General features: G+C 35.8%; 1 protein-coding gene across 12 annotated transcripts in view; it reads left to right on the top strand.

Annotated features, from left to right (window-relative positions):
- LOC124555503 (bestrophin-2-like) overlaps window positions 1-13,692 on the top strand; it is a 674,041-nt gene that overhangs the window by 566,044 nt on the left and 94,305 nt on the right. For 7 of the 12 annotated variants that reach the window (XM_047129429.1, XM_047129430.1, XM_047129432.1 and 4 more), the window contains one exon: window positions 5,525-5,683. In XM_047129429.1, coding sequence (XP_046985385.1) covers window positions 5,525-5,683 — 159 coding nt within the window. Of the gene's footprint in view, window positions 1-5,524; window positions 5,684-10,259; window positions 10,380-13,692 lie in introns of those variants that run through there. The other 5 variants (XM_047129435.1, XM_047129436.1, XM_047129437.1 and 2 more) reach the window with 2 other exon arrangements.

The following is a 13,692-nucleotide window of genomic DNA, read 5'->3' as shown; positions in this document are numbered from 1 at the left end:
CAGGGATCAGTGTAATATTACCAGTAATTCTAAAATATTTCTGTTTGCTGATGATACTAGCTTGGTGGTAAAGGATGTTGTGTACCACACTGGTTCAGTTTCAAATAGTACAGTTCATGACATAAGTTCATATCTTGTAGAAAACAAACACTAAATCACAGTAAGATTCAGTTTTTGCAGTTTGTAACACACAATTGAACAAAACCTGACATTTTAATTTCACAGAATGAGTGTATGATTAGTGAAACTGTACAGTTCAAATTTCTAGGTTGTTCAGATAGATGGTATACTGTCGTGGAAAGCCTACATTCAAGATCTTGTTCAAAGTCTTTATGGTGCCATTTTTACCATATGAACAGTATCTGAAATAAGTGATCGTTCAACGTAAAAATTAGTCTACTTTGCTTATTTTCATTCAATTATGTTGTATGGTATTATATTTTGGAGTAACTCATCCCATTCTAAAAGGATATATTTGGCTCAGAAATGGACATTTCAGGCAATAAATGGTGTAAGTTTGCAAACCTTTTGTCAATCCCTGTTCACTAGTCTGGGTATTTTGACATTGGGCCCTCAATATATATACTGTTAACTGTTGTTTCTTGCTAACAATTTCAGCTTATTCCCAAAAATTAGCAGCTTTCACTCAATTACTACTCAGCAGAATCCCAACCTGCATTTCGGAGGACTTCCTTAACTCTTGTACAGAAAGTTGTGCAGTATACTGTTGCATCCATTTTTAATAAGCTATGACAAGAATTCAAAAATCTTAGCAGTAATCCATGTGCTTTCAAATTGAAACTGAAGAGTTTCCTCATGGGTCACTCCTATTCTGTTGAGAAGTTCCTTGAAAAACCAAGCTGGTTCTTATGTTATATTGTTGATTGCGTTTACTTAAACTAATGGCTTGACGTTTTTTGGGGCCATAAACATTTTATTTTTCATCAGTTATTACTTTTACGTCGTAACTTCATGTATTGACATGTTCCATGACCTTGGAGATTTGCTCCTCAATTTGGTCCTATGGAACTAGACGTGTAAATAAATAAACAGACATTAATATCTGCATATCCAAATGTGAGCCACTGACAGCTTCAGTAATGAATAATAACTGCCATTTTTTCATTCTAGTTCTCTAACTGTTGACCTCATTATTCTTCTCAAATTGTGATGGATTATTTATGATAAATTTCACTTGTGAAAATACATATTATGAATGAGAGGTTCAAATTACTAGAGCCTTGAAAATGTGCCTACAAGAAGATTGTGTGTGAACACCCTATAATATTGTCACCACAAACTTTTGTGCAACCAATAAATTCTTTTTGAGTAATACAATCAATACATTACTTCTGAGAGATACATTACACCATAAAATTATAAGACATTAATGAGTGGAAATATGCAAGATGTGTTGATTTATGTTTCCTAAACTAGCAGTTACATAAAGAGCAAAAGTTGCCGAACTTACTTGTTTGAGCAGCCCAGTAATATGTTTCCTCCAGTTCAGGTATTCACTTAAATGTGCTTCCAAATTTTTGAACATTGCTCCTTATCAACTGACTCCTGTTCATGTGGAATATTAATTTGTAGTGTCATTGTGTTTGTTGTATAGAATTGGATATATTGTGACCTTTTTTTCAAAATTAATCTAGTATAGATTTTGAGAGAACGACTTACTAATTGTTTGAAAAACATTGTTAACAAATTCTGGTGTTACTTTCTCTCCAGTATAATTAATTATAATGCTTTTGTCATCTGAAAATTAATAACTCAGCTTTAAATAAAAGTTAACACAAAACTAAGCCTTTAGTGATTCCCTACATGTATTCTTCCCAGCCACTAAAATATTCTCTGCTCCCAGCATTGTTTGAATTGTTCAGCATATTGTTGCAGATTATTTTAGTTGAATATAAATCAAATCAGTTTTCTGTAAAACTATCAACCTCATAAAACTTGAGGTTTTCTGAGAGAGTGTCTTGGTCCAGATCACAAAAATACCACCTGGTGACATTTGTTGTTTAAGGCTTGTAATATTTGGTGAGTAAATGTGTGTAATGCCTTCCTCAACTGATAAGCAGCTCTCCTTAAATTTGAGCTGTAACACATTAAGTCAACAGTTTATATTCATGTGTGCTCTATGTTCAAGTATCAGTACAGGTGGCTTACTTCCTTGAAAGTTTTGTAAAAAAGATATCAGAAATGAAAATGAGTGATAATTATTTAGATCTTTTGTATTGCCTTTCTTATAAAGAGGCTTAACATGGAAACATTTCAATGTCTCTGGAGAAATTCCCTCTGCAAGTGATTCATGCCATATATTACTAAAGACCTGATTTATTAATTAAGAACAACTCTTCATAATTCTGGTTGAAATAACATCAACACCATAATTATCATAACTTTTTTTGAGAACTTTTATCATTCTAATATTTTGAGTGCAGGATGTTGGTGATACTTCTAATTTCTTAAAGTTTTGTGGAATAAATTTTCAAAGTGTATTCCTTTGCTTCTTCAAATGAATTACTTGGTCCTGCCATTAAGGCTAAACATAGAAAGTGATTAGTAAAATACTTGAAACTTCTGAATCATTAGTCACAAAATTGTCATTCAGTGTAATTGTGATAGTCTCTTGTGCACTGGCCAGTGGCGCTATCACACATCTCACATTGATTTAATTATTTTATCATTATTGTTCAGTCCTTCATATGTGCATATTTGTGACTCTTTTAGTAACTTTCCTTAGAATAAAAAAGAGTTTTTTGTGAATTTCACATATTACATGATCTTTATTTGTTTTAGTTTTATGTACATTCCTATTTTTCCTTTTACATTATATTTTAATTCCTTTTTGTTATTCATGGTTTTCTTTCAGTACATGTTCTGGAAAAGTTACTGTCAAATATTGACATAAATTCATTATGAATTATATTGTATTTCACATGAACATCTTTTTTCATGCATACCTCATCCCATTTCATTAATTTTAACTTATTCTTGAAATAAGGTATCTCAGACTCAACAAGAAGTCTCACTGTTTTGTATGAACACTGTTAATTTGTTTAGTTGTGCATAATGATTAGACAGTAGATTAACAATAAGTAAATATTATTTTTTTCAGTCTGAGCGCTGTCTTTGAAAATGCTACCAGTCAGGATCCTGCTGTCTTGTTACACACAAATTGGAAATTTCAATTTTGAAATAATATTTCAACAACCAAATAATGTTTCTTCATTATCTTTCTGTTAATATCTTCTGAGAAAGATGTGTTGAAAACATATAAGCTATTAATTGTTCACATAGACTAAGCATACTGTCTTAGAAAAAAAATTGTTTTATATTTCAGCCTCAGATCACACAAATGGTATCATTACCAAGTTATCATTTGACAAGCTGCACAGAGTCATGCTTCAGGAGAGAGCCATTAAAATAATTGCTGCAATAAGTGAATGTCAAACTTCTACAAATTACTTCATAAATTATAATTTATTAAATGTGATCACTGTGTTTGACAACTATATTTATAATGGATAGTATAGAGGATCACAAAGTTAATAAAGATGTTCGTGCAAATATTCATAATTACAGTACATGGAACAGGGGTATATAAATGGCTTAGGAGGCAATAATGCTGTTGTTTACCATCTTATAAAGTCATCATAAAGTCAAAACAAATTGAAAAATGATTTAGACAAGATAACTGCATCGTGTAAAAACTGCCAGTTGGCCCTAAAGTACTAAAAATTGTGAGGATCTCATGTAAGTAGGTACTAAAAATTCCACCAAATTTCTGCTACACAAGGCATAACACAAATTTAAAGGGTTTATAGTCAACTAAATACTTAATCATTACAATTAGGAACAACTTAAACTGGAAACAACACATAGAAAATGTTGTGATGGATGCAAACGAAAGACTGTGTTTTATTAGAAGAATATTTGCAAGATTCAACAGGTCTGTTAAAGAGATTGCCTACGCTATACTTGTCCATCATTATCTGCTGTATGATATGGGATCTTTGTGAGACAAGATTGGGAGATGACATTGGAAAATTGAAATTTCAATCATTGCCTTTCTGCTCTAAATACCAAAATGGTTTTTCATTTCCAACTGCATAGGGAGGAATGACTGTCACAATAAAATAAATGAAATCAGAGCCATGTGGAAATATTTAGCTTTTCATTTTTCCCACATCCTATTTGAGGATAGAACATTCAAGAAATCATTTGAAAGTTGTTCCATGATTCCTGTGCCAGGTATTTAAGTGTGAATTGCAGAGTGATCATGTAGATGTAGATGTAAAATATAGTCTGTGATTTACTAAACTTTTTGTTTATGTGTGTTTCTCTGTTTAAGACAATCCTTTGCAAGGTTTGATCATCCTGGTTATTTATAGCTAATTTTGTATGTCATTATCCTCTTTGATCGGGTGTTACCATTAACTATGGTCATTGTCATGACACTAGGTGCTGTTGCCCTAAAGAACTTTACACGTTAGCTGTCTTTGTAGGCCTACACTGGGATATAGAAGCCACATTCCAACAATCTGTATTCATTGAACATCAGAGAGGTTGACTTATTCGCTGCTCCTACTTCTCATAAGTAGTGTGAGCAAATGAAACATAAAATACATTTCATAATTACAATATTTTGATGTTTAAATAAGGTAAATATTGTCATAACTACTCATAAGTTTCCACTTCACATCATTTCAGTTAGATCATTGTAATTCTAACTTGTAAATATGAATCACGTCATATTCTAGCAATTCATTTCTGACTAGATTAATGGAACTCCTTTCAGAAATGAAAAATAACATTTTTGAACAGTGCCTCTAGAAATGAACAATTGTTTTTGTTTCCTTACATCCGTTTATGATAAGGAAAAATAATTGCTCTTTAAATTTTGATTGACGTGTACTTTAACAAAATGGATCTGACAACTGGAACAAACAATGGCTAAGCAGAATAAGTCTGCTATGTCCAAGCCAAAACCGAGCGAGGTGGCGCAGTGGTTAGCACACTGGACTCGCATTCGGGAGGACGACGGTTCAATCCCGTCTCCGGCCATCCTGATTTAGGTTTTCTGTGATTTCCCTAAATCACTGCAGGCAAGTGCTGGGATGGTTCCTTTGAAAGGGCACGGTCGATTTCCTTCCCCATCCTTCCCTTACCCGAGCTTGCGCTCCGTCTCTAATGATCTCGTTGTCGACGGGACGTTAAACACTAATCTCCTCCTCCTCCTCCAAGCCAAAGTCATGCCATTCTGTAGCACTTAATCCATTTCTTTCCATATAATATCTTCAGTACATATCCTCATAACTGCACAGGAAGTATGTTACCATTTTATTTAATCTAATGAAATCCATCTTCATCTGAAAATTTATTAACATGATAGCCTATTCTGCAACACTACATAATTATTCTTTTGAATACCATATTTTAAGTCTCATTTTATAAATTATTGTGATAATTTTGGCAATTAATATACCCTGCTAATTTTCTTGTGATGCTATGTTCAAAGGGTGCCAGAGGAGAAACATATGATGTTCCTACCTGAAATAATTGAAGAAGATGAAGATCGTGCATCTATAACAAGAGCCTCTCTTCAAAATCTGCACACATCATCCAGTGCGAGTGGATTAAATACACCAACCACATCACCAGCAGCAGGTATCTGGCGGTAAGATTTCCGCAGCCTTTCCCATCCTGTTTTCCCCACTCTCCTTCCATAATCCAGCTGCATGGATATTACTTTTTTATAAATCATTAGAAAATCTGTTATATATTGTGGATTGCTAGTGTGAATCTTATTTGTAACCATTATAAAATTGAGTCTGTAAGTTAATCATTTTATTATTATTATTATTATTATTATTATTATTATTATTATTATTATAGCTATTACTTCTCAGAAATTCTTTATAGTAGTGGTGAATGTATATTAAGGAAAGTTCTGGTAGAATGTAGCTAAATAATTTAGGAGCAAGGGGAACACTCACCAAACTCATCGACAGGTACACAAAATGAGAATTCATGGCAAATGTCATCTTTTACAGATAGGTAAGCTGCAACAACACTGAGATTTCTAAGATCCGACCACTGCTTCTGAAACATACAATTCTTACACTGTCTGTTTAATCTCCAAATGGCCTTTTCCAATATCCTTCACAATTTCAGGAAAGAAAAAGTATCAGGATGGCCATTCCAAGACATGAAGGTCTGAAAGTCATATCAAAATAAAACCCTACAGCTTCAATGGAAACAACACATTATTTTCCTACATAAATAAATCTCACCAATCTGTTTCTTTGACCAGCAATTCCTCCAGATGATTAATAGCTTGTCAGTCTAATATACTGTTTCCAATGAATAATAATTCACATTTGTGCTAGATTACTTAACTTTGAAGAGGCACAACAGTTGGTTTGCTAATACTAAAACAAAAATACTGTCATGAAAATCACACATATCTGCTCTGAAAAGACAATATTTTACCACAAAAGTCTAAACTGGTAATAACATTTCATATCCTGACTCTACCAGACATAACTTCTCCCCACACTAGGTTCCATATGAATATTTGAGGTAGACATATGGCTGCACAACAATTCCTCACTCTTGAGCATTTTTCTATAACTGAGTCCCCTTTACAGTTAATAACCATTCTCTGTTTGTTCCTGTTGCCTTACAGAACTAATCCTAACCTAATGACATATTTATCTAACTTTCTACATAATTTCCATAGCTGTTCAAACATTTGTCACACTGCTCAATAAGTTTTTGAATTGTGACATCAGAGAAATCTGCCACCTGTGAAGAAACCCAGTTTGTGGCTGCAGTCTTCACTCCTTTGTCATTTTGAACTGTTGAACAGCAAGGAACCCCTTTAAGTATCAAAACAAGTGACAATTTCTGGTGCAAGATTTGGCCTGTAAGGTGGATGATCCAATTACTCCCCTCCAAACTATGTGATTTGACCTTATGTTTGAGCAGCAACATGTGGTCCTGCATTGTCATGGAGCAGCATCACAGTGCATGACAGCAGGCAACGTTGCTTGTAGGCAACACTGCTACAGTATGGCACACCAGATATTCTTGTACTCAAGAATCAAATTGCAAAACTATCTCACATTCAGAGGGTGACTTAGTTTACTTAAACATTATAAATTTCAACAGCTCAGCACACAGGAAGATGATAGCTGCAGATAGTGTGTAGCAAACACACAATGCACTGTGGTGAATATGCATCATTGTCATTCTCATTCACAACTGGACCTTACGTAAAAAATATTCCTCATAGAATTCTTTCCTAAATAATCCTCTCATCAGTTCTGTTTAATTACTCAGATAATGTATCTTACACCATACATTAGATGGTTTTGTACAATGCAATATACAAATGGATGGTAATAATCATCCATGTTGCAGTAGTGAAGTTTGGAAGGGGAAGCAAAGTTTGGAACTTACTACAAATTCAAAGAGAATTTCAGTACAGATTTAACAAAGCAAAAGAACTGGTAAGAAATAAAATCTGAAAAAAGCACTAATAAGCATGAAACAGTTATGAAGAAGTATTCAGTGAATTCCATGCAAAATCTTTTTTTGCTAAAACAGTATTTTTTTAGTTCCTAAGATTACCCCCCCCCCCCCCCTCCCATGAACCATAGACCTTGCTGTTGGTGGGGAGGCTTGCGTGCCTCAGCAATATAGATAGCCGTACCGTAGGTGCAATAGGTGCAACCACAACGGAGGGGTATCTGTTGAGAGGCCAGACAAACGTGTGGTTCCTGAAGAGAGGCAGCAGCCTTTTCAGTAGTTGCAGGGGCAACAGTCTGGATGACTGACTGATCTGGCCTTGTAACACTAACCAAAACGGCCTTGCTGTGCTGGTACTGCGAACGGCTGAAAGCAAGGGGAAACTACAGCTGTAATTTTTCCCAAGGGCATGCAGCTTACTGTATGGTTAAATGATGATGGCGTCCTCTTGGGTAAAATATTCCGGAGGTAAAATAGTCTTCCATTTGGATCTCCGGGCGGGGACTACTCAAGAGGACGTCGTTACCAGGAGAAAGAAAACTGGCGTTCTACGGATTGGAGTGTGGAATGTCAGATCCCTTAATCAGGCAGGTAAGTTAGAAAATTTAAAAAGGGAAATGGATAGGTTAAAGTTAGATATAGTGGGAGTTAGCGAAGTTTGGTGGCAGGAGGAACAAGACTTTTGGTCAGGTGAATACAGGGTTATAAATACAAAACCAAATAGAGGTAATGCAGGAGTAGGTTTAATAATGAATAAAAAAGTAAGAGTGCGGGTAAGCTACCACAAACAGCATAGTGAATGCATTATAGTGGCCAAGATAGACATGAAGCCCACACCTACTACAGTGGTACAAGTTTATATGCCAACTAGCTCTGCAGATGATGAAGAAATTGAAGAAATGTATGATGACATAAAAGAAATTATTCAGATAGTGAAGGGAGACGAAAATTTAATAGTCATGGGTGACTGGAATTTGACAGTAGGAAAAGGAAGAGAAGAAAACGTAGTAGGTGAATATGGATTGGGGGTAAGAAATGAAAGAGGAAGCCACCTGGTACAATTTTGTACAGAGCATAACTTAATCGTAGCTAAAACTTGGTTCAAGAATCATGAAAGAAGGTTGTATACATGGAAGAAGCCTGAAGATACTGACAGGTTTCTGATAGATTATATAATGGTAAGACAGAGATTTAGGAACCAGGTTTTAAATTGTAAGACACTTCCAGAGGCAGATGTGGACTCTGACCACAATTTATTGGTTATGAACTGTAGATTAAAACTGAAGAAACTGCAAAAAGGTGGGAATTTAAGGAGATTGGACCTGGATAAACTGACTAAACCAGAAGTTGTACAGAGTTTCAGGGAGAGCATAATGGATCAACTGACACGAATGGGGGAAAGAAATACAGTAGAAGAATAATGGGTAGCTTTGAGGGATGAAACACTGAAGGCAGCAGAGGATAAAGTAGGTAAAAAGACGAGGGCTGCTAGAAATCCTTGGGTAACAGAAGAAATATTGAACTTAATTGATGAAAGGAGAAAATATAAAAATGCAGTAAATGAAGCAGGCAAAAAGGAATACAAACGTCTCAAAAATGAAATCGACAAGAAGTGCAAAATGGCTAAGCAGGCATGGCTAGAGGACAAATGTAAGGATGTAGAGGCTTATCTAACTAGGGCTAAGATAGATACTGCCTACAGGAAAATTAAAGAGACCTTTGGAGAAAGGAGAACCACTTGTATGAATAACAAGAGCTCAGATGGAAATCCAGTTCTAAGCAAAGAAGGGAAAGCAGAAAGGTGGAAGGAGTATATAGAACAGTTGAATGGAATGGACAGTGTCTTGGAAGGAGGATATAAGATGAACATCAACAAAAGCAAAACGAGGATAATGGAATGTAGTAGAGTTAACCCGGGTGATGCTGAGGGAATTAGATTAGGGTGTTTTGCTATTTGAGGAGCAAAATAACTGATGATGGTCGAAGTAGAGAGGATATAAAATGTAGACTGGCAATGGCGAGGAAAGCATTTCTAAACAAGAGAAATTTGTTAACATCGAGTATACATTTAAGTGTCAGGAAGTCATTTCTGAAAGTATTTGTGTGGAGTGTAGCCATGTATGGAAGTGAAACGTGGATGATAAATAGTTTAGACAAGAAGAGAATAGAAGCTTTCAAAATGTCGTGCTACAGAAGAATGCTGAAGATTAGATGGGTAGATCACATAACTAATGAGGAGGTATTGAATAGAATTGGGGAGAATTCTATTCTAGCAAAAGATTTGTTTGAACACCACAGTGATTTATTAGGCATGGTCCTATTAAAAATGGTACGCATTTGGCTTCATTGTATGGCTTTGACTTCCTCTGACCTTTGAACTGACTTTCCTAATCAGTTATGAGGGGACATACAGTTTAATGTGGTTATGAACCACAGTGCAACTCAGCATTTTTTACATTAATAATCATTGCCAGAGATGAGAGAAGATGGACATAATGGTTAAAAATCTTATTACCAATGCATGGTTGAACCAAAGTCCTGTGAATACACAGTCTGACACTTTACTGCTGAGCCACTGAGATACACTACATAATTCTTTTTTATGTAAAATTTTGATCATCAGAATCATTATTTATAATTAAGCTACTCAATATTTTCTTTATTAACTGAAATCTAAGTTTTATATTGTTAACATTTCACCATCACTGACACTTTTACGGCCAAACCATCGAAGTCAGTTTGATCTAAAACCAAATTTGTCAGTTGCTGCTACTTATCTCCCCTCACTCAAAACTTTACGGCAAGAAATGAAGCAAGGAAGGCCCTCAACAACTGCAGCTGCCATTGATTAATACTGTTTAGTATAACATCAGCATTGCTCTGTACAGTGCAACATAGTGCAAAAAACATTTTTCAAAACTGTGCCAAGACAAAAACAATACTAAGAACATATAGAACGTAAATAGTGGTACAGTTTTCCAGCACTGTTGAAGAAAGATGTCAGACAGCGGTATTTCTACATTATTGCAGAAATACTAAACAATAAATGATAAATAGCCATCAGTTTATCAGACAATTATATAACTCCTTGACTAATATATGACAAAGAATCAAATCAAGTATAAAAACAATACCTGTGTACTTTGAATGATGATGCAATAGTAATTAATAGGTGATAATAGTTAATGATGATAGGTACTTAACAGATGTACTAATTTGGTACTCATTTCTTATTTGTCCTTTTTGACGTATCCCTATTCTTTATTATATTCAATATTATTTGTATTGGATACAAATCATAGACCTTGGATTTATATATGAAAACAGGGACCAGGTACAGATGCTACTAAGCATCACAGATACTTGTAGGAAGCTATCTAATATACTGAATGCACATTTATGTCTTGACATTTAAAATTTGCCTGATCTGAACCTGATGGAACACATCTGGTATGTTATGGTGTAGCCACAGTTGCAGAGCAGAAGCAATGTGCCTGAGCTGTGCCAGTATGTCTGATAAATACTAATTTAGCTTAGTTTGTGTTTCTCATGTATTACCACGAGGAAGTGAATTCTATGCATTTTTTTTAACTGTGTAGACTAGTGATTACTAACATAGTCTAAGTTTTTTCTTTTGCATAAATTTTAGTATGTAGCTGTGTGAGATGACCACATCTTGAAGTGCCACATCACATGACTCTGTTTAAATCTCATGACCACTGGATACAGTATCTGTACACTCAGTATAGCTGCAGTTGTGGGGCAGAGACAATGTGCCTGAGCTGTACCAGTTTGTCTGATAAACAATAATTTAGTTTACTTTGTGTTTGTGATTTATTTCCACAAAGAAGTTGATTGTGTGCATTCTACTGTGTAGTATAGAGTTTACTAACTTACTCTAAACATTTTCTTTTGCATAAATAAAGAGCACATCTGTGTGAGGTGACTGCAGCCTAAAGAGCCACATTATCACTCCAGACTTAAATCTCATGTTAGTACACAGCCTATAGCTTAAACTTGTGCTTTCGAATCAGCATAGTTACTTCCTGCAGTAGCTTTTGTGTAAGCAGAGTTTCTATTAGAAAGTAACTGTTGATCCATCTACTTCCAGTAGGTAGTTTTATTTCTGTGTTAAGAACCAACAGATGTTGTGATCTTATGGTGTAGTTTATTTATTCACCTCGTTTAGATTTTGCATATGTTCCAACCTAAGTAGCGCCGCTGTTGGGTAAATTTTCTCTCTTGTTGGTGGCTATTTGTACTTCCTGAGTTACTCCTCACTGCTTTTTTTGTATTTTTGAAACCTCATTCAGTTTTATTTTACCTTGTATGATATAGTTAAGGACTGTTCTTGTTGTGAGTGGATACAGGGAGAATTTGCTGCTGTCCATAACCAGCTAGAGGCTGGCTGCTGCTCAAAGCTGCAGGGCATCAGTGATGAGACATGCAACAGCCTTGGTGCTATTGGAATCCCTTGATGACCTGGTTGTCTCTGTCTCTTCTGATACACAAAATTTGAACACTTCATCTTCACTTGAGAGTGATTGATGGACAGTGGTGGGTTCACATGTCACTAGGTGGAAAGAAAAAGAAGGAATGGACTGACAGCTGGCTCCTTACACCTTAGTAATAGGTACAAGATGCTACATGTTGATATTACTTCTGTGCCAGCATCAGATGCCTCTCCCATTGGGCCATCAGTGATTTTTGTGCCTAGTCTAGACAAGGGCAGAAGGTGGGTAAGCTAGTCATTGGGAGCTCCAACATTAGGTGGGTAATGGAGCTCCACAGAGAAATAGCGCACAGGGTGCAGTAGACTGCCAGTGTGCACTTGGTATGTTTAGCCATGGCATCTCACCTGTGACATGGCAGAAGCTCTGCCAGTGGCTATCAAGTGCACAAGCTTCAATTAATGGCACATGTCAGCACCAACAATGACTGCAGCTTGGGTTCTGAGGCTATTCTCAATTTAGTTTGGTAGATGGCTGATTTGGTCAAGGCAACTAGCAACACATGTGGGGTGCAGGCTAAGTTGACTATTTGTAGCATCATACCCAGGGTTTATCATGGTCATTTACTCTGGAGCAAAGAGGAAGATCTAAACCAGAGGCTCAGACAACTCTGCGATGGCATCAGATGTGAATTTCGTGACCTCTACTATTGGGTGCAGAATTACACAGTTCCCCTCAGTAAGTCAGACATGCACTACAGGCAAGAACTAGGTACTAGTATAACACACCAAAAATCTCCCCTTGGGATCAGAGATGAATTGCTTGCCAAAATTGAAGTTACATCAGCCACAGCGTTATCACAGAATTTTCATCCTCACAGATTGGATATATATATGATTAATATAGTATTAGTAAACTGCTGGAGCATCCAAGGAAAGATTCCAGAATTAGTATCACTTCTTGAAATTTATAATGCCCAGATAGTATTAGGAACAGAAAGTTAGTTGAAACTTGTAGTGAATAGTCACAAAATTGTGAATAGCAAGTTCAGACTGGTATCTCTGTCATGAATTAGTCACCAATGGTGGCAGCATATTTATCATAGGAAAGAATCCAATAATATCTAATGAGGTTATCATGGATTCCAAGTGTGAATTAATCTGAGTGAAGATAAGCATCAAAGGTGAGTCAAAAATGATAATTGGACTGCTAAGTCAGGAGCTGTAGTGGTAGAGTGCTTCACAAAGAAGTTGCAGAATATTGTTAGTAATTTTCCTAATCATGCCTTTGTCATAAGAGGTGACTTCAGCTTGCCAGGTTGGGAGAGTCATACTATCAAAACTAGTGCCAGAAGCAGGGATTCATCTGAAATTATTCTTAATGTCTTGCCCAAAAATTACTGTGAGCATATAATTGAAGAAACAACTTATGAAAGTAAAATTTTAGACCTCCTAGCAAGTTATTGAATCAGTTAATTAAGAGGAAGGTATCAGTGATCAAATGGCTGCGACAGCAACTATGACTATGGCTTTTATAAGGATAGTTGGGAGAGGTAGGAAAATAATTTTGCTTAGCAAGAGTGGCAGGATACAAACAACAGAGTATCTGAGTAGCCAACATCAAATATTTGGTGCTGAGGGTGAAGATGTGGAGTCCAAATGGAAACAATTCACAAGCAATGTTCAATATGTCTTAGGTAAGT

The sequence above is a fragment of the Schistocerca americana genome, chromosome X (genome assembly GCF_021461395.2).
Source record: "Schistocerca americana isolate TAMUIC-IGC-003095 chromosome X, iqSchAmer2.1, whole genome shotgun sequence".
Lineage (NCBI taxonomy): Eukaryota > Metazoa > Arthropoda > Insecta > Orthoptera > Acrididae > Schistocerca > Schistocerca americana.
The sequence above is the reverse complement of the archived record's forward strand: the minus strand, read 5'-3'. Positions and strand labels throughout refer to the sequence as shown.